Raw genomic sequence first — 22,390 nt, 5'->3', positions numbered from 1 at the left:
CAATGTGGTTGGCTTGTGAAATGCTAAAAGAGTGGTCCCCTAACCATCTAAGAGGTAGAGTCCCTACCCCTCACTTTTAGCTGAAGGTTTTCTAACTCCTTGCCTGAGATGAATGACAGTTGGAACAAGAGAATGCAGCCTTTCCATTATTTTCAAGTATGCTGTTCTGAGTGTGTACCAAGGCACAAGCAACAATTGCTTATCAATGAAGTCCTTTTTCATTCCTTTTCATCTTCCCCTGGGAAGTCTTCAGTGGCTCATGGAACCCTGAGTAACACTTTAATTTCTCCCACTTTGGTTCTTGCTCCTATTTGGGGGCATCTTGTTGGTGCTGCCATTCTGGCCAAGAAAGATGATGGTCCTTAATCAAGCAGAGAAGTGACTGTTGAGTGACACAAAGCATTGCCTCTCCACATGGGCCAAGGGCACTCGATGCTCCAGCAATGTTCATAAAAATATTTCCATGCATTTGTTTGTAAGCTGCCTTTACCCAGCCAGAAAAGATATCCCCTGTAATCAAATAACTAACTGGGGTGGAAAGAGAGAAGAGACGAAAAATATGTGAAAAAGTTCCTAGAAGAAGAAAAACTACTGTTACCGGGTTAGAAAGAACTTAAACAGATTTTGAGGATATTCTACTGCACAGTGAGACAGAATAAACTCCTCACCATCCTCCATCATTCATTTTAAGAAAAATCTCTCCAAGGGCTGATTAAAATGGGTAAAGAAATTAGATAGAAGAAACATGTGCATGTGTGAGAAATGTTTGAAGTCGCCTTCTTAATTTTTTCATAGTACAATTAAACAGCTACAGCCATATTTTGTCCTGTATACAAGATACAAAGTCATAAAAAGGATGATGGAGCCTGTTTACGGTAGCTACTAACAATGGTATGGCATGTTCAGGCCCACACATTTAAGCAAAGAGAATCATTCCTCCATTATAATTTTTTAACGACTGTATAATAATAGTTTCCCTGTGGCAAACAATGGTAATGACCGTCTGGAATCTGTCGGTACATTTCTAGAGCATCCATTACCGTGGTATCTGGGCACCATTGATCACAGCTCGTTAATACTGATGTTAACAGAAACTAACATTCCGTCAGGTTCCTGTGACTGTTTCTGAAGGTGTCAAAGCGAGGATACCCGTAGACCTATTCAAGCTGAAATCCATTTTGGGTGCAGGGGTTGGTGCGTAGGTATAGATTCGGGGACAGAAGTGTGAATGTACAGTCCGTGACAAAGCACCACAGTCTTGCACCTTGAAGAAAACACTGTATCTGAAAAGTGCTGTGGGAAATACAAGAATATGTACTATTTTTTCCTTTAGTTTGTGAGGTATCCCAGGGGGAACTCATCTGTAGAACATCATGAAACCAAAAGGATGTTGACGGGAACAACAACTGCTACACTTGGCTAAGGAACAATATCTTCATGAGGTTCTAGCCAGAAATACAGGAAGCATTTCTTGCCCAAAGTACAAGCGTAGTGATACGATTTGTGACAACTGTGGCGACTCTTGTGCCCAATCCCACAACAAGAGGTGGTCATGTGGGAAACATATCAAATCTATCTAAAAGGCTTTTTATCATATTTACTTCATTCATTTGACCAAGTGGATTACAAGATGGAAATGAAATTAGTAGTACAGTGTGGAAGTAGTTTATTAGATTGAGTCCATTCCTATCGCTTTGACTGAACTAAGCAATTCATCTCCTCATCCAGACAATGAGGACTCTCATCACATACTAATGCTCAGAATGTCTAAACACAAATTTCCAATATAGTTTATCTTGTGTCTAGTCTGAATGAAGACCCATAAGACAATTGGTCTTCTCTGTTGATTAAACGGGAACTTCCTATAGCCAGTGCTCAAATTATCAAATATTTGCCTAAAGCAAGCCCATTCATCAAGATATGTGGAAGCTGTATTACATGTAAAGCAAATGCTTTTGTTTTGGAGATTTTGAGCAGGATAAATGATCAAATTGACCAGAGATTGAATTGAGTAGAAGATGCTATATATTCATAATTTCAGTAGTCAAGAGTACATATTTCTTTCAAATGACAAGTGATGAACTCATTCATAATATAAAACAGACAAATGAGCTCTGCTCAACATATTTTTATTGATTTCGGTCATCTCTGTAAATTACCACTTTATACAATAGATGCACTACAGAAGCGATTAGTTAGCAGAATATAGCCTTACTGCAACCAAACAGTTTGTTTGCTGAACTGTATCCAGACAAGAACTATTTGCACTATTCAAAAAGAATCCTGTCATGCACCCATTTTTCATCACCAATATTCCCATTCAATAATAATAATTAATAATAACTGATTCCTGTTAGTATCAAACAAGTCTCTTCTGTATCTTGAAAGAGACTGTACTTTTCTCCCTTTTGGGAAGGAATACCGCGAAAAGAGAGCCAGACCTGGCCTGCACTGAAATTTAACAGCGCCTGACTCAGCACAGTTGCCAGCAGTCATGTCTGTCAACAAGGGTTAGGTGTGGTTGAGTTTAATTAGCTAACACAATACTGAACATGGTTTGCCCTTGTCCACGCTCACTGCTAAATTGTGTTCCAAGCCCATTCAGCTAACGTTATTGCTGACAACTCTGTTCAGATTTGATTAAATTTCATACCGTAGACCAGGTAGCAGAGGATAACTTTGTGAATGAGCTGTTGCTCTTTAGTGGAATCTTTACTTTGTAAATACATTTTATACAATCAGAATTAGAAAAGCCATTTACTGTATAATTACTGTCCAATGACTCAGATTACATTTCTGACAAACATGCTTTTTATATGCAGTGTTGTTGTAGCCATGTTGATCCCAGGATAGTAGAGAGACAAAGTGGGTGAGGTAATATCTTTTATTGGACCAACTTTTGTTGGTGAGAGAGACACAAGCTTTCCAGCTACACAGAGCTCCTCTCCAGGCCTGGGAAAGGTGCTCAAGAGTGTCACAGCTAAATACAAGATTGAACAGATAGTTTAGCATAAGTAGTTAGCACAGTTTCTAATGGCTCCTTACCTCACCCACTTTCTCTGTCTCTCTAGTCATGCTTTTCTGCGAATATTTAGCAACTGTCTTCTGAATTAAGCTCTTGTGTGTCTAAATCAGCTTCCCAGAACAATGTATACAGCATCTGTTGGTACAGCAGCTATTGGCCTCTGAAGAGCTGCTATAAAACGCCACTGGATTTTACTCCTTCGATTCTGTGGTTCTGGAGACTAACTTCAGAATGATAGGTTCCACTGGAGTTATGAATCCTTTTGAAAGCAGTTTGAGAGGTATCTGCAGCAATTAGAGAAGATCATTTAGATCCCACTGAATAAAAGACAGATAAAAAGGGGACATAGGACAGAGGCATTTTGTCCTTGGGAATAGGACTGTTTCTGGCCTTCTCAGGAACACAAACCCTTGTATATCTGTGTCACGGGTCTTTGGTTTTCCCTGTTTGAAGTTTACAACAAGATTTGTGCTAAAAATGGATATTTCACTTCCAAGTGGCTTCATGCAAACTTCCTGGGGTTCACAGCCCTCCCTCCACCACTGGTTTAGTTGACATGTAGGTGTAAACTAAGCCAAACTCTCTAAATGAAACTCATATTGAAAAGGTTTGCCTGATTTGGGGGTAGAGGTGGGCCTGGACCAAACCACATATCCAAATGGCTTATTTTGCAAGTCAGAGCATTCCATTAACATTTTGGCTAGGATTTGGTGAAGGTAAAATTAGAACTATCAGCATATATATCACTGCCTTTAGGTAGAATGGTGTCTTTCTGTGTAGTCCTAGTGAAAGGAAGTGAGTTGAGTCCTGATGAAACTAAATGAACCAATAACAAACATTCACCTGCCTTCCTACAACAAATTGTCCAAGAGAGAATTCTTTTGGATGATCATATGGGCACCTGCTGAAATGTTATTTGTGGAGATTGGTTATTTATGATCATTCTTACAGTCCCCTGCTCCCTTTGTCTCCATGATTCACAGCTAAATATTTCTCCATGATGTTCAGGGAAGGAGATAAATGTGCATTTCTGAATAGCAAGGTTCCTAGGTCCAGGGAATGACAGATTCTTGACAAAATCCTCTCTCTAATATGTCTGTGTCACAGTACGTCTGCGTTACAGTACTCCTAGTTATAGTTTGTGAAGGCCTTTGGCTTTCATATATGTAGTGTTCATCTCAACAAGAGCTTGTTTCCTGCTAAAAATGTTTAAAGCCTGTGACCTTCGTATTTGTCAAGGCGGGTTATGACTTTGCATTGGAAGTCTGGCAATATTTTGACTCAAGCCATTGTTTTCTTCGTTACAATGTTACGTAGGCAACTAAGCAAAAGGGGGGTTTGGACTTCTAAGGAGCCACTTTACTAAACAGATGAAGGATGAGCCATGATTTGCAGAAACCTCACCTTAAGCTGCCTAGGGACTTGAACAACAAAAACAAAGACTCATTGATAATGTGTAAATGGATAGGAGTCAAGCCATTTCATTTCTGAATGGAACACTATGCTGATATCAACTAATGTACTTGATTGAAGGTTTCCACTAAAGCTGATTAATCCTTCTCCCTCTCCTCTGCCCTCTAATTTCTCTCTCCTGGACAGTCTCTTTCCCCTTTCAGAATATTCCATTGCAAATTTCAGACTACTTCACATTAAATATGGTGTATAGTCTGCCGTGTATTATACCTGTACGCTTTGCATCTTGTGTTGCATATTTCTCTTGCACTATATCCCACTGTTCTAGCCAAATAAATTGAGGCAGTTTTATATTAACTGTTTTTGCAAATAACTGCATATAAATCTGGATTTCTCACCGGAGTTTCTTTGCAGGGCCTGAAGCTGAAATTCTGCAGCAGACTGGTGATAGCAACTTTCATGGAGAGGAGAGCAAATCTCATTCCAATGCAGTTCCTGGGTCCAGCTCCAAAGGGCAAGTACATATAAGGATCCATGGTCTCTTTGTTCTCTTTACTGAACCTGGTTCCAGATACAAGCACCTGAGCGTTTATACAGGAACTGAGACACAAATTCTTGCCTGCTGTAACTCCATTGACTTTAGCAGAGCTACCCCAGGGATGACTTCACCTGAAAGGTCTTTTTTTTTTTTTTTTTAAATAGAGAGAACGTGCTCAGTTTTGGGGTGCAGAAACATGATCTGGTTTTAGAAATAACTTGTATTTGCCACACAAATGGTCTAACAGTTACCCAGCCCCTTGCCATGTGGGGGAATTTCAGTTCAAGATCAAAGTTCTATCCTTTCTCTCCAGGACTTCATGGGAACTTCATGAAAGCAAAGTCAGGGGTTGCTTCACAGCACCAGGGCCCTTCCTGGCCTCTACAGAGGATGTCCTGAAGAATGGCTGAACTGCCCTGTTGCAGGCAGGAATGAATCTTGGGATGAGTTTGGGTGGGGAAGAGGCTATTTCAAATGGGAACAGTTAGCAATGTTTCATGAAAGCCCAGGGGCTAGCTATAAGAACTTGCAGGGCTAAAATCTGGGACTGTGGTCCCCTGATGCCTCCACAGGAGGCTGGGCTCCTGTTGGAAGGCCCTGTAAGGCTGAGCCCAGCAGGAAGTCCTGAGCAGATCCTGAGTGGCAGCTCCTTGCAGTCCACTGATTGGCTGGCATTGGTACTTAAGCCAGGCAGCCATGACTGGGAATTGTCGGAGCAACAGTACAAACTGCCTGGCTGTCTTGCTTCAGACCCCGTGTGTGAGAGATCTCAGGCTCCGGCTTTTGGCCTTGCCTGTCTCTTGATGCCTGACTCTTGGTTTACCCTCTGGCCTATCTGGGACCCTGCCTGCCTAATGATGCCTATCTCTTGATTTGCCCTCTGGCCTGTCTTGGACTCTGACCCTCACATGGGTGTTGTGAGATGTAACTGAATAATTTTTGTGAAGTTTTTTTTAAATCCTCAGGTGGAAAATGCTATAGGGGTGTGATGTATAATTGATGTACTGATAAGGAGTATACACCGCTGGTCTCTACCAGATGGAATGTCAGACCTACTGAAATATGTGCAATCATGACACCCTCTCACTGGCTAATGGAAGATGTAATGCCTAATGCTGCTGAAGCTAATGAGGATTCTTCTTAATCGGCAATGATAAAAGCCAGTGTTTTTTTGGACAAGAAGTTCCTGACTTTTGGGCACACTTTTGATTACATCTGTTTGGCCATCGAAACTTGACAAAGTACATAGAAGTGTCAAGTGGTGTCAGAAATGAATTTCAACCTCAGGCTGGACAGGAAAGTGAACAGCAAAAACAAAGAAACCGAGCTGACAATCAGCTTCTCTAGGATACAATGAGTTTTCCTGTGGAGGTTCAATTGATAGTCCTTAAAACATCTGAGTGAGAGTTCTAGGCAAAGCTTCTGCAGAGTAATGAAGTCCCATTAATGCTTGTGATTACCAGTTATATTCACCTTCCAGCTGTTAATGATGTTGCATTGCAACAGTACCGCCTCATCATGGCATGGTCTGTCATTGGTCAGGCTACTGTAAAGTGTAAGTGCAGGGCCATAGACATCAGTCAGCTGGATCAGGCAAAATGTTTCTCTATATCTTCTATATGTGACTGTTATAAAGAGGAGTGGCACCTTGGAAACATGAGCACTGAGTTCATAAAAGAAAGACCAACAGAACTCAGGTACAGTTGCTCGTATTGGGCATATAATCTTACTCCTGTTGAAGTTAATGGGGATTTTGCAATTGGCTTCGGTGGGAGCAGGAGCAGGTATTCTGATATTCTCTGGAGACTCTCTGCCTGCCTTGTTACAAACAGTTATGAAGGTTAACCATGACAAGGAATTTCTTTGCAAGAGACTGATATTTAAGAATGAATTTAAAGATGTCAGTACTGTATATTACTACTTCCCTTTCAATATAGGTTCTGTACCTTTCAGGTCTGAACTCCTCTGGTTCTGGCCAGTATTCTGGCATATGATGCAGAAGGAAGGATGGGATCATAACGACAGTGCCCTTGCGAATGGTCACTCCATTTATCTCTACATCTTTCTTGCAGACCCTTTCAATTCGCCCTCCGAAAGGAAAGAGCCTGAGGGTTTCATTCAGTGTCATGTCAACATACTCCATCTGCATCAGGGCATCATACGTGAGAGGTGCCTTTAGTGGAAAGCAAAAATGTTGGTCAGGCATGTGGGAGTTTACACATCTTGTTTTAATCTGATCAGTGTTAAAACCATCCTGTCCTCCCCAATTTATCTCTTGTCAAAGTACATGTCCTAGGTATACTGGGGGTAAAGCTGGGAGTTCACTTTGATTTTCCTTTCCTCAATGTAAGTTAACAGGAATCTGTGCCCATTTTCCTTATGCTGAAAGCTTAGATAGAAAGGGACCCCACCTAAACACAAAAGCTGTTTGAAAACAAAGCTTGTAGTTAAAATTGGCAGTTCTGAGCCCCTTGCTGTGGCCAAAATATTGGTGAAAAGTGGCTTCACTGGAGAGAGGCTGGTACAGGAGCCCAGTGTAAGAGATTATAAACACAAGTTGGTACCTGTGAAAATGCGATGTTACCATATTGCCCTGTCACTGCTCCATGTCTCTCAGCCAATCCCCCCTCAATACTGTGCAGGTGCTTTCTCTTCTTACATTCTCCCCTTCCCTCCTCCTTTGCCTCTGCCCCATAAATACCTTATAGTTGAATAGCAGGATTAAGAAAACAGATGTAAATTGTCCCTTTTAATATGCATTGTTGAATGGTGGGATTTTGAGGAGAGATAAATGGCTGAAGTTGGTGGAAGGAGGGAGACATAAAGACAAACAGATACAGAGAAGACTTATATGTGGGTTGGTGAAGATTTCTTTTATTGTTTTCTCACTGTCCTTCTGAGCTCCCAAAGGGTTGGTGAATCAACACTTAGAATATTTTTTTAATATAACCATTTAATTTCTTTAAAGAACAGTGTTGCTGACTTTGAACTGGAGGAGAGGGATTTCCCATAAAGAGATGCTACATATCACTGAGCATCCAATACTCTTACCTGGTTGGGAAGAACAGAGTCTATCTCCTCCTGCAGCTTCTGCTGTACATCGGGGTGAGTAGCTAGACTGTAAACCAAGTAGCCAAGAATGGAGCTGGTGGTCTCATAACCAGCAAAAATAAAGATAATTGCTTGTGCCAGAATCTCAACATCAGTCAGGACTGTGAAGAGATTATAAACAGGCAGAAAAGGTGAAGTCCAAATTCACAGTATGTAAACTGTGCTGTTTGGGGCACAGTACATATTGTATTTTATATACATACACACAGATGAGGAAGGTTTCTTTTATTGTCCCATGTGCAGGAGCACAGGGTTGAGGTAGGTGAATTAGATGCTAATAATTGATTTGAGTCCCTGGTATTGAGAGTTGGCCTATTCAGAAAACACCAATCAAAACAAGGAAGTCAAGTTTGCTGTAGTTCTTCTGCAGGTATTATAATTATATAGTTCGCTTTAATAAAAAAAATCATGTAACATGTATAATCCTGCCACAATCCCCATGAAAGTTTCTCCTGATTAAAGCATCAAGGCCTAAAGAAATTACTAATTGCAAATTATGGGTGTATGCATCATCCTGTGGCCTGATGAACTTGTTCGGCCGCGAGTCTGGTGTAAGGACACTGAGCTCACTACAGCCCTGAAACCTGGAGCGGGAGGCAGAGACCTTGGTCTGGAGTTGGTGTAATCATCACATCCTGTAGAGCAGGGAAAAGGCTACTGAAGGGGTTAAAATGAGAATGTCTGTGTTTGGATCTCAAGCTCATCCCTCACCCCGAGACTTGAGTTCTACAGGGAAAGTAAATGCAGTCCCTGTGTCCCTCTGAAATGACCCTGCTAGCTAATGAATGGTCAATTGCTGGGCTCCAGAGCCAGCTGTGTCTTCTCCCCTTTAGGCAGAGAAGGGGTGTCAGATGTGAGGCTTTTTGAGGAAGGTGTGAGAAAAGAAAAAAGGGGGGAAATTCTCTCACATCATCTGCCTCCATCCACCCCAGAAAAGAACTGAGAATATTTGCTCATAGTGATAAATACAGTGCTGACAAATATTTGGGGAAGCGAGGATGGACAGTTTATCCCTGGGTATATTGGTACATATCACCCCAGTATTTTTTATTGACCAGCCCTAATTAATCTGCTGTAGAAGATGCCATGGAATGCGCTTTTTTTTTTTACTGCAGGAAAGGAGACAAGTTACCTATTTTATACAACACTGTTGTGCAAATGTGCACATGAATGAGTATAAATCTTCTCCCCAACTGCACAGGATGAACAATCCAATTCCCCTCAGTCCAGAAGCCTCCAAAGGCACTCATGATTGTAAATAATTTCATGGTTTTACCTTTATTTGGGTGATCCAACCCATTGCTCTCGTGACTGGTGTTTAAATTCTGGGAGTCAATCATCAGCTGCAGGAAATCCACTCGGTCCTGGGAAGAGAAGTAACATTCAGAAGACAGCTGATGGCAAAGACGGCAGACTTGGACTCTCATTCTCACAAGGAGCAGTGAGCAGAGCCTGGAACCACAACGCTAAACCTCTTTAGTCCGGATTGCTTGGCACCCTTATATGGCTTTACAATTTGGGGGGGGGGGAAATAATCTCAGTAAGTGTATTTCAGAAGTACCCCCTCTACCATAGGGTTTAATATTCTCCCTGGGACTGGATTGAGGAAGTCCTGCAGGGTAATAAGAGTGACTCTGTCCTCTTATCTTTGGTGTGAAGACCACGTCTTGTCCGGGGACCATGTTGCTGAATACTGAGTATTTGTAGTCCTGCACTGAATCTACTGCTTACTCAGCAGTATCTCTCCCTCTCTCTGCTCCAGCATCCCTAGTCCACTCCAAGGGTGATCACATCTTCTGCCAGTTTGCTGTCAAATCAAAAGCATTGCAAGCCCAAATTGCAGTTGCTTTTACCCTGATGTAGCCCAAGGTCACTGCTGCATTCATTCTGTTCTGAGACTCTGCTGGGACTTTAGTTCCAGCAAAATTCTGGATGTGTTGTAATGCTGGCTTCTGGTCATTATTTGACTTTAGTTGCATTTTCAATGCTGTCACGTGAAGAATTTTTCACGTGGGCTAACTGAATGGATAATATTCTTTGGTTCCATCATTGAAGAAGTCTTCCTTACCGTGGGGGTGTCTCTCTTGCGCTTTTCCTTTATTTTGGTGACTGACCGTGCAAAGAATTCCAGGGCATCACTTGGGAAAATGTTCACATTCAACATATTAAGAAGAGGAGTAAGGAATGGAAATACAGCTAGAGCAGAGAGAAATTCATTGTGAGAGTGAGGCAACCTGGGCAAAAAAATCAATTTCCTTAAGATATTAATGGAAAAATATGATCAGAACAATCAATCTGACAATATTTAGACCCTTTTCTGAATGGTTCAAAATCCAGATTTTACTGGTTGGCTGTTCAGATCCAAATGACATTCTTAGCTGAACCAGGCACTGAGCAAGTACATCCTACAGTTCAGTGATTCAAATCCAGCTCCAGACAGTAGCAACCTAGTGCCCAATTCACCCCTGGAGCAAATGGGCACCACTCCCATTTACATAGGCAGATGTGCTGACATGGTACAGTGTGTGTACTACCCAAAGGCAACAGGGAGTTGAGAGGGATAATCAGTTCCTTCCTGAGCTCTGCCTGGGGCAATGCAGCTTCACACGACCCCTTACTAAGGTTGCTGCCTCACTGCTAGGAGTTAGCCCTGTGTATGAATACCTGCCCCAAGAGCATTCCAGTCCCCCAGGCAGGACCGGATTAACTCTCCTGTGGGCCCAGGGCTATTCGATTTTTATGGGGCCCCTGTATACAAGTCTTTTTCCTAATTTAAAACAAAATGATCACAATAATGGCACTGAGGCTATTAACATTATCCTAAACTTGCCTTTTAATTAACATAAAGCTGTTCTGTGGTTACATTTCAGTCTTAAAACATGTAGAACATAGTTAAATTAATTCAAAGTAGCCTGCTTCTTACCTTAGAACAGCTGTTATATTAGTTTCCTTCTGGGAGGGAGTTTGGTGCAGGAGGGGATTCTGACCTGGGGTACAGGGTTGGGCTGCAGGAGGGGGTGTGAGCTTCCCGACCAATGGGAGCTGCAGGGACGGTGCTGGGGGCAGGGTCAGCCTGCGGAGCCAGGGGCCGCAGAGAGGTGCCAGCAGCCAGCCACTTCCAGGAGTGGTGTGAGGCCACAGCATGCAGGTAGCCTGCCTGAGCCCTGCTGCGCCAGGGCCCCTCTTAGCCCAGGGCCCTGGGCTGCAGTCCCTAAAGCCCCTGCATTAATCCGGCCCTGCTCTCAAGCCATGTGTGTCTGGTGTTTTTTTACCATTGAAAACTGGGGTCGATTATGCTCTCTGAGTGCAGGACATTCCTCCAGCTAGCACTAGCAATATTCCACAGAAATAGCTTCCCACCCCAAGAAATCTTTGGAAAAACCAAACTAATAACAAAGCCTGGCATACTCAGGATGAAAATATTGTTGCCCTTTTTGTCCTGAGCAACTAGTCAAGCTTTGGGGCTGGAAGTAGAAACTGGTGGTAATCAGGCATTTCTTTGAAGTAGTTTTGTTTATTTACAAAGACTGTACAAAGTCCTGTCTCTCTGAATGCAGAAGGAACCAAGAACAAAAGGAGCAGTTTCTTAGCTAACAGCCCCCCAACCTCTGTAGCCAACATCAAACCCAAAAGAACGGTCTGTCTTTTTCCAGGACCAAATTTGTGCTTACAAGCTCCTGCTTGGCTTTTTCTTGGCTCTTTGCCTCTTCCTCTCTCTGTCCTTGACTGTGACCTCAGTATCTGTGTGTACTCCCACACCTGCAGGTCACAAGACCCAGTTGAACCCATTGCCCCTGCGGTGCTAGTTTCTGGGCAGACTGTATTAGGCTTTGTTTTAGGTGTGGCCCCTTAAGTGTCTCATACAATTATCTTAAATGGAGGACACACTCACACTTCAGCTTGAATGAGGCTTTACCTCAACCCATAACAAGGTTTCACCCAGCTCATAACAATATTCTGAAAGCGTTTGAAGTTTGTTTCAGACTGGCTTGAATGTTCTCAAATCCTTTACCGTCTCATACCCTAGAAACCAGTTCCAAATCTCCACTACACTGTTTCAGAGTAGCAGATGTGTTAGTCTGTATTTGCAAAAAGAAAAGGAGTACTTGTGGCACCTTAGAGACTAACAAATTTATTTGAGCATAAGCTTTCGTGAGCTACAGCTCACTTGATCGGATGTGACCCTTCCTACCTGCTATACAATAAAATGGCCAAATGTTGGTGGTCTTTGTGTCAACACAACTCCACTGACTACAGAAAATCTTCTCTTCTAGAGATTACCATAGCCATTAGGCATAGCATGAGTATAATTTGACACAGATAAGATCATCCTAGTGTAATCATAGACTCATAGGACTGGAAGGGAACTTGAGAGGTCATCTAGTCCAGACTACTGTACTTATGGCAGAACTAAGTAACTTAGTTTCCCTAGACATTGGCTAAGGTATAGAATGGAGCAGTATGTACTGTTGTTGCTCCACTCATCCTTACTGAACATCAGGATCACAAACTTGGATGGAGTTTTCAATGAGCAGGAGTCAACTTACATATCAAAATAAAGAGTGGGGAAAAGACATCAAACTTCACTAGTTTCTTAACCTCCTTCACAAATGGGTCTTGGGGATTGTTCATTGAGTCAATATTCACGCCAAACGAAGTGCTTGTGATAACATCCATGCTATAGGCACCAAACACACTGAGAAAAGATGGAAAATAAAATACTGATTGTGGACTTAACGTTTGAAATAGGTGATTGTAACCTTTCACTTGCTTCCCATATGACACCTCCTTAAAGAAAACAAAACCCTCAGGAGGAATTCTCTTTCCTTCTAAAAACAAAGAAAGATAGGCAATACCAGTATTGCATCTGTGAGGAAACAGGCAAATTTCCATAAAGCCTCATTCAGAACTAGCATAGCCTAGAATCTCGTAATCTTCCTCAGAGTATGACACAGTTATTAGCTCATGTGTAGATATTCTGGGGGAGTCAGACCTGCTCAAGTGCTGTGATTATCTTGTCAGCTAATGGCTGTGGCCCTTGAAGCCCTAATACTAAGACAGTGTAGTCTCTGTTTGCTCCAGTAGTAAAATCTGTGGTTTTGGAACCAAGTATGCTAAGTTCTGTCACCCATGCTGCATGTATGGTGACAATGAATTTATTACCATTAGTTTTATTTACTATTTGCACGCCGTTAGTACAATATATTAGGTGCGCCCCAGACAGACACAATCCCTGCCCCGAAGAGCTCACAATCTAAAAATCACACCGTATCAACAGCTGTTGTCTGACAAGTCCCAGCCTTGCAGGACAGAATTACTCACTCTTTAACAGCTATGGGTTCATCCTTTTCCACTTGCTTCTGAACATTTCTCACCAAAACCTTCCCATAATGCATCATGATGGGAAACATCTGAAATATGAATCAGAGCACACAAATAAAAATGTCCTATTTATAGATAATTAGTATAGTAACTTTTCCTCTTGTTTAAAACATGGTTTCTAATAGCCTAGCAGAGAATCATAAACATTCACAAGCATCATCTCTTTCGGCTTTCTGGCATTTTCATTTTAATCCTTTTCCTTTTTACATGAGGAGGCGCAAAGGAAACAAGCTGATGTAGTAATCTGATTCTGACAGAAGAGACCAGACCATTGTGACTATCTTTGCCTCAGTGCTGTCTGCACTGACCCAATGGTTTAGTTTGTGACTGCTCTTCTGGGTTTTACCTCCTTTAGCTTCCCACTGGTGAAGGTTGGAGAGAGCACAGTGCGAATCCTCTTCCACTGCTCATCCTCAGCGATGGAGACAGCCGACTCCAGCAATCCTGTTGGACCAAATCTCTGGGGAGAAAACGCAAAGCACAGAAAGGATCATATCTAGCTCTCATTGATTGTTTCAACTGAGTGGAATTTCTCCTGAGTGTTTTTTTCTATTCCCAACTTCAGTAAAGTACCCTAATAGTTTCAGCTACTTGTGAAGTGCAGTCAAATAGGTTTCTCTGAGAACCAAAGTACCCTATTCCAACTGAGCTTTTTCTCCCTCCTTCTTTAGTGCAGGAGTGGAGTGACATGCAGTGGGAAATGAGCTTAATTCTGGATGTACATTCATTCTCCTATACTAAGAGACTCTAAAGCTTTCCAATACTGTGTGTTTCTAACAGTAATTGAGATTGTTTTCATTTAAGACTTTATTATGTCTTAATGAAGAAGGTTAACGATTGGAAACCTACCCGTCGGTTGGTAAAGGTGGTGTAGCACTCTTTCACCAGCACAGTTTTAATGAGTGTAGAATCCAGGATGGCCAGCACAGGCTGTCTGCCTTCATAAAACCTAGGGAAAAAATAATACATTGCAAAACCCACCACTGTCAATGGAGAATAAGGAATTAAATGGAAGCTCCTTCATCAGGTTTTCTATGATGGCCACAAGATCTAGTCTTCATGAGCTTTTTATAGTAAAGTCCATGACTGGATATGAAAAATAGAAATATTTTTTCTGTAATCTCTTTCATTTATAGTCATCAGGGTGCTACTGGTAACAATAGGTCAAGGATTTGCAGACAGAAATGTGGTTTTTAAATTGATGATGCTTATTTAATTTCATCCCATTCCTCCTAGTTATGCCTTTTTCTAATCCAGTCTCAACACCTCCACTGCCTCCTTGATGTTTACATCCTTCAAATACATGTAGACCATTCCCTACAAGTCCTCATTTTGCCAAGCAGTACATACTCAGTTCCTTAATCTCTCTTCATAAATCAATCCCTTCATTCCCACTGGAGCTAGAATAGACTTTTTCCAGAATTAGATTTGTACTGAAAACATCTTTCCAAAACCAGACAAAAGACACAAGTTTTTCTGTGACACAAGCACCTTGTCCTGTGTCATTAGGGAGCATTTCTACAATGTAGAAATAGAAAGTTTTTTACAAAAAAAGAATGTACAGCAGGATGTCACCTTGACTCATAACACAGTGTGAAAATTACGAGATTTCTTCAAGTTTCTTTGCAAATCTTAAAGAAAAGATTCAGGCGTACAGGGGACTGAACACCTCCGACGCCCACTGCAATCCATGGCAGTTTAAGGTGCTGTGAATCATCAGTTGTTAACTCTTGCAATTTTAGGCATTTGTGTTAAGTTTCTGATGGCGTACCAATTTCTGGCATCAAACTCATGACTTTTGCCCTTCTTCAAAATGCTCACCATTTCCCATTACTTTCAAAGTGTTTGAAGCCTGAGGGTGCCCTTCGTGAAGATGGCTTCCATATCTCTACTTTGTGCGTAGAAGTGAGGCCGCCTCTAGTAAAGATGTTTGCTCTCTCACATTGTTTCCTATGGGCTATCCTCAGGAAACATGGCTGTCCTTGGGCTCTGTACTGGGAATTGTAAGGAGACGATGGGAAGGAGAGAAGGCAGGAAGATGGCTGGTGCAAGGATATGTGGACTGCTGTAGGGAGAAGAGTAATGCGGGTTGCAGAAGGAGACTAGGGCAGAGGAGGCTGTAGGGAACAGGAGGGAGGATGAGGGAGCTCAGAGAAATAGGAGCGGCAGAGTGGAAGACCCACTGCCTATCATGCTGACTGGTATTGTCTCGTTGTTTCCTTGTCCTGTTGTCTTTTGTCTTATTCTTGGATTATAAACTCTGTGGCAAAGACTGTCTTTTTGTTCTGTGTTTGTACAGCTCCTACCACAATGGAGTCCTGGGCCATGACCTGGGATCCTATGTGCTACAATAATACATAATAATAATAACAGTTAATGGGTAGGAGAGTTTGTGGGGAAAAGGAAAGAAAATTGGGGAGGGGTGGGGCATTAAAAGCTATTTTCCCTAGACTCTGAAACTCTTTCAGAGATGTTACAGTGAATAGATATATCCATTACTGAAAACAGCAAGGTGTGTTCCAGGTTTAGAGCCGGAGTTGTAATCATAGTGACAAAAGGTGAAGCAAACATCCAATGCAGAAAAAGACTGGTGGTAATGCAGATGTATTGCCCTTCATCAGGTCAGGGTCAGGACAGATGTGACAAGGCAGATCTATCACTCTATCTTAGGTGCTATAGAAATACCCATCAGCTACAGCATTATGGCTGTTTCTCAAAGGAGTATCTGGGGTATATATACCTTCTGTCATAGGTTTTAAACAAGGAGAATAGGACACCTGAGTTATAAACCCTGCTGGATTCTGTTCCTATTAAAGGCAGTGGGAATTTTGTTATTGACATGACTGAAAGCAGGACCTAGTCATTTGGATCCAAATTTCAACACCTTTCATCTTAGAGGCCAGGTTAAGCTCTATATAACATGATGTTAAGCTCCCCTCTTCTGGTGGATTTTTTTTCACCATCTGATTTAGATTTTGGATGAACTTTAAAGACCCTGAGCTGATGAATACTGTCTAGTAAAATACTTACCCCCAGATTTTCCCATATTTCTGAAAGCAGTTTTTGTCAAAGTCCACTAAACCCTGCAGAAGAAATGTTAAAATGGAATTAGAAGTGGAGGAAGAGTACTCAGGCAGAAATTTCATCAGCTACATGGCAGAAACTGCCTAGGGACTCTTGAGGATCTACACTATGAGCAAAGGCTGCCCTCAGATAGACAGGCACATTGACTTTGATGGTTAAATCATACATGTACCTGTGCGCATAGTTCAGCCTGATGTTCGGTACTGTGATTTCTTTTTTAAACTACAAACATAGCTGGGTTGGCTTGATGGGTCTGTTTGTTGCTTGGTGGGTCTACCTGTCATTCCTGGGATGGCTTGGAGGAAGGGAATATTCTACCGTGTTTGGTTAGGGGCGTTCAGACAATCCAAGAGCTGCCCAAGTAGTTTAGTGGTTAATAAATAAACAAATAAAACAAATAAACAAAATAAAGTAAACAAATAAAAATTTTCCAGTTATGCAAATACAGTGTAATGGTCACAAGGAACAGCATGCTGCCCTTTTAAGAAGCAGCCATGTACTCCTCCTTTCCCTGTGCCATATAAGGATGAAGAGGAAGCCCGCTGAGATGGAAAAGTGAAGCTAGAGCTGGCAGCTGGACTGAGAAGATTCCCGAATATGCTGTTCCTGCAGCCTGTGTGATTCCCAATGACCTTGTGAGCAGCAAGACCCTCCTAAGAACTTCATTGGACATGTGTGCCCGTCTGTCAAACCTGAACTTAAGGAGACTGTAAGTAAACAGTGTACCAAAAAAATGGTGTAAATGTAAATGGTGAGTCTGCAAACCAGCTACATCTATGTTTGTCTTTTTTGAGTTAGCACCAAGGTCTCACTGGCTCCTTCACTTGAGCTGTACAGAATAGATGTCATGGTCTACATTACAGAGACTCTGTGCTGTCTTGGGTCTTCACATGCCAGCAGAGAAGCTTGTACAGGATACATCCATCAGTGTAGTGTAAATGTTTTGGTACTGTAATATAAGGGACGTGTATTTCTGGAGCCCTCAGTCACTTACTTTGCGATACTCCAAGCTGGTCCCAAAGAAAGGCAGGGGTGTTGGCCCAGGAATACCCAGTTTCTTAAATAAACCATAGGGCCAGATCCCATATCTGTAAAATAATAAGAATCTGAAGGTCACATAACAATGACAATTGGCTGTTGGATCTCAAAGCTATCCAGGGGCAGCGGAGCTGTTGCACTATAACAGGAACAAAGCTGTGGAAAATTTGGTCCAAAAATTAGTATTTTGTAAATCTGTTTAATAAACACAGCCAGTGATAAGCTTCACTGCTGTAATGGACCATCAACGAGCGAGCCCTGAGGTAAAAGCAATCATCTCATAAAGGAATAATTGTTCCAATAGAATGGGTCCTTCAAGCCATTAGCAAAATGCAAAAGAGAAGCCTCTCTAGGCTCATTGCCAGCACAGGGAGAGGAGCCAATAAAGGGAGAGAGAAACACAGGGGAAAAAAGCTTACATATGTTTATTACGGACAAACCAAAGCCAAGCCAGACATTATGTCCTGAGCGGAGCTTTTATAAGGCTGCACTTTAATTTCATGTATTGTTCTCCTTGTGCTTAGCCCAATGTTACTGCAGTGGTGTGTCGGGGAGCCTAGTCTGATGGGTTTCTGTTTGGATTCTGTTGACAGCTTTGCAGATTTCTCTCCTCTGAAGCACCCTTTTTTTGGTGTTGTAAAGTTATTACTCCTACCTCAGGGCTCTCTGCTTCTCTATAAAGATCTGGGCTGTAGCATTTTGAAGCTTGTCTTGGGCTGTGTTGAAAGAGCTTTTCAAAATATTTGTTTCTGGATGGAGGTTACCAATTTCCCATGGAAGAACTTTATCACTGGGTGAATGTTATAGCTCTAATGTTTACCAAGGAAACCTTAGCAGAGGCTTTATTTAGGCCAGAACAAAGTGGGGGGGTGGCGGGGGCGGGTTAAAAAGGGTAAGTATATTGAAAGGTTGACTTCTTGCTGATACTGTATTTTATTGTGCATCATACTGACACTGGAAATTGTACAAGATGTTTATCAATATTTATAATTCATTCCAAGAATCCCAAAGCAGTTACAGACTCAGCAATAGTCCCCCCACTATCTAGCCCAAATTCTGCCAGTATACAGATACAGTAAATCCTAGAGGAAGTCCTTGAGGCTCAAACTCATAGCAATTCACAAAAGTACTGTTTGCAGATCTCCCTAGATTGGATTATGGCTGGACCATCCCTTTGCCAATATGTCTTTCGAAAAGGTTTGCTAGCCAGAGAGCCCTTCGAGTTCAGAGGCTACAGATCCTACAGCAGTGGTTCTCAGCCAGGAGTCCGGCGCCCCCTGGGAGGCTGCAAACTGGTTTCAGGGGGTCCGCCAAGCAGGGCCAGTGTTGGACTTGCTGGGGCCCAGGGCAGGAAGCCAAAGCCCCACCATGCAGGGCTGAAGCCTGGGGCCCTGGACCGTGCCACCTGAGGCTGAAGTTGAAGCCTGAGCAACTTAGCTTTGCGGGGCCCCCTGTGGTGTGGGACCCTGGGCAACAGCCTTGCTTGCTACCCCCTAACACCGGCTCTGGCTTTTATATGCAGCAAAAAGTTGTTGTGGCACAGCTTGGCCGTGGGGTTTTTATAACATGTCCGGGGGGCCTCAGAAAGAAGCAGGTTGAGAACCCCTGTCCTACAGGACTGACATGCAGCTTGCATTTCAGGAGACCATTGGAATTAAGGCATTGACAGTTCTCAAGATCTTGAAGGAAACAGCACAAGAAGAGAAGCTTTAGTTCAATAGAACTTTACTTACAGTATCAGGAGAGCGAGGAGGGTGATCAGGAGAGCCCAGGTCTCAATGGAGAAATGTGGAAGGAAGCTCATCCTCGCTCTGTACTCCTCTCGCTGACCAGTCTAGCTTTGTTTTTCTCTTCTCTGCCCTGGATTAGGTTAGCGCCCTAGGGAAAATGAGAGAGTTTCACAATTTTGTCTGCTACTCATATGACGCAGTGGCCTCTAAATGAGCCTTGGGTTCTGCCTTTATTTCATGTGAAAGGGGAGGAGGAGTAAATGCCAGAGCTAGTGGAAAGAGGTCAATCCGGAAAGGTTATGTTATCTTACGATGTAAGAGCACCTGAAACTAACCTCAAAGGTCTTAAATTTCTTCATAACAAATAGTTCAATCCATAATCAGTCAGCAATTCCTAACCCATGTGAGGGAAGTTCCTTTATTATGGTGACAATCTCATAGACTTTAAAGCCAGATCATCGAGCCTGACCTCCTGCATAACACAGGCCAAAGAACCTCATCCAAAAATTGCTACATCAAATGCATAACTTCAGTTTGAGCTACAGCATCTCTTTTTACATTACAATCAAATCATTTTAAAAATTCAAGAATAATTATGTTTATTTAGTATCCAAATGCCTCTGGTCTCCTTAAGGGAAATAAATATAAATACAGTTACAATTTAAAAAAATAAACCCTGTTCCCATTAAAATATTTCTAAAATCCGGAGTCAGAGCTGGCTTGAGCAGGAGTTAGAGTTGCAGTAACCATACGATCACATCTCATGTGATCCCATCAGTTTAGTCAGAATTTAAAATTTTCATTTAAAAAACAAACGTTGCTAGCCCTACTGAAGAAAACCTGTCTCATGTGAACCAATGCAGGAATGTCCTCCTGAGTCTGCAGGCAGAGAGACTGAAACAATGGGCATGATTCTCCACTCTCTGACACCAAGCTAACATCGGTGACATTGCTCAGGATTTAGACCAGTGTGACAATGTGAATTTCCCATTCATGAATGTGGGGGTATTCACAGTTTATACGTCATCACTGTTGACTGTTGCACTGAGTAGAATTTGGGCTTGTGAGCAAGACTTGAGGAGAGCCATCCAGAAAGCACCATGAATGGCAGCATCTGATCTTATTTCAGGAGGATCCGTATTGCTTTCCACCTTCCCCTGGCTTTTGCTGAGAGCTTTGGATACAAATCAGTCCAGATTAATGTCTATTAACAACAACTGTCTTAAAATTATTACATGTGTTATGTAGACAAGTTAATGACAGGATTCGGTAAGCATGTGGCAAATTCGTATCCTATTCTCCTTAATGCAGGGAGATTGGACTCTGTCATCCAAAAGGCATTTTCCAGTTATCCAGTATTATCTAGGATTTGACAATAACAGTGATTGGCCATCTCCAGGATCAGGGAGTTAGTTGCCAAGGTTGTGCATGCCACCTTCTGAGCTGTGCAGGAGACAGCTCAGACCCAGTTCAGGATATGGAGTGGAGACTTGATTTTTTTTACTGGCTTTCCACAGCAGCCAGTTCTTTACAAAGCAATCCGAGATGAGCTGATACCCCATAATCCTATTTGTTGTGTTTTTAAAGGTCAATCACGTGAGTCCTCAAGTGAGGACAGAGTCCCTTTAGCTTTTATTGATACAGTAAATACCATATCCTGTCAACAAACTGGTGTAATCATAAGGGCATGCAAAGTTCATTAACTAAGAGACACTTTCTTCTATCTTATGCAAACAAAGAAGAAGGCCATAAATGGGGCTGTCAGCTTTTCTCATTTCCAAACCTAGATCTCCTGTAGAAATTGCTATGGGAGGAGCTCTGGGGGAAGGTAAATCCCTTGCAAATCCTCCAGCAGGGGATCCTCTGGGTTCCACAGGAGCCCAGGGTCTTCTGTGATGAGGCTATGAGCCTCAATGCCTCTTCTAGGACCACTAACAGCGCTCCTCAAGTCCCACATAGTGTGATTAGCTTATTTAGCTGGCTAAATAATAAAGCTGAGATCTCCATTGGCAACAAACTCAATAATATAAATACCTTGTGTTCATTTTAACAATTTCAATTCTGCCCACAAAGAAAAGGGAAGAAGCGACCATCTTATAACGTCATAGTGGTTTTATTATGTAGTGTCTGCATGGGATATATGGGAGAGGTTGTACATGCCGCGGTATGTAATTTCCTTGCAGATTTTAAAAAGCATATGATCTTTCGGAAATGTCCATTATGTGTGAGTAGATTCCAAGTGATTTGGCATCCTGATAATTCTCCAAACCGATTTATTAATGACAGCAGGGGAAGACCGAAGAAGAAGAATTCCCAAGTAACAGAAAAAATCATCTGCATGCAAACTGCTCTTTTGCTCTTTGTATACCTTTTGTTTATTTGTAGGCTTGCAAAGCTGGACTACTTTCTTAGACTTATTACTAGGTGCTCAACAGATAAAAGGGAGAGGGGACAACCTTGCTGCATTCCTCCTTCCAGCTGAAATATATGTAAAAGAATTCCATTTGTCAGTGCCTTTGCAAAAGGGGTATTGTAAAGGACTTCAACACAGTTAAGAAAAATTGGACCAAAAATTAGTTGTGCAATTAACAAGAGACACTCCACCCAGTCAAATGCAGCCCTAGGGATAAAATTATTGATGGACTACCTAGTAACTGGGCTTGGTGAATTAAGTGAAATATTTTTCTTTTGCTATCAGCAGCAATTCTGCCTTTCACAAAACCAACTTCACTTTTGTAAATAATTAAAGGGATTGCATCATTTACTATAGGTGCTGGAACTAGGGACGCTGGGGGTGCTGCGCACCCCTTGGCTTTAAGTGGTTTCCATCATACACAGTTTGATTCAATGACTCTCAGAACCCCCACTATACACATTGTTCCAGGACCCCTGTCATTTAGGCAGGCTGCTAGAAGTTTGGTGAATATTTTCTATTCTGTATTTTACAGAGACATAGGAAGGAAATCTTACCAGTTATGACCAACACTACCTTTCTCCAAAGTTAATAAGAGCCATTCTTGTATCATAAGAAACACTCCCCTTTTGAAAAGTTTCAGCAAAGACTTTAAG

At 42.1% G+C, this 22,390-nt stretch overlaps 1 protein-coding gene across 1 annotated transcript; it reads right to left on the bottom strand.

The window, feature by feature from the left end:
- Positions 1 to 3,216: 3,216 nt before the first annotated feature.
- Positions 3,217 to 19,395, bottom strand: LOC141994362 (cytochrome P450 3A9-like). Its single transcript, XM_074964572.1, has 13 exons — positions 19,325 to 19,395; positions 17,548 to 17,641; positions 16,500 to 16,552; positions 14,319 to 14,418; positions 13,816 to 13,929; positions 13,410 to 13,498; positions 12,635 to 12,783; positions 10,156 to 10,283; positions 9,391 to 9,451; positions 8,028 to 8,188; positions 6,923 to 7,149; positions 4,837 to 4,999; positions 3,217 to 3,309 (listed from the first exon to the last, which is right to left on the bottom strand). Exons 1-13 carry the CDS (start codon positions 19,393 to 19,395, stop codon positions 3,217 to 3,219), a joined length of 1,503 nt encoding a protein of 500 aa, XP_074820673.1.
- Between the last annotated feature and the right edge of the window lie 2,995 nt (positions 19,396 to 22,390).

Source organism: Natator depressus, chromosome 10, assembly GCF_965152275.1.
Source record: "Natator depressus isolate rNatDep1 chromosome 10, rNatDep2.hap1, whole genome shotgun sequence".
NCBI lineage: Eukaryota > Metazoa > Chordata > Testudines > Cheloniidae > Natator > Natator depressus.
The sequence above is the reverse complement of the archived record's forward strand: the minus strand, read 5'-3'. Positions and strand labels throughout refer to the sequence as shown.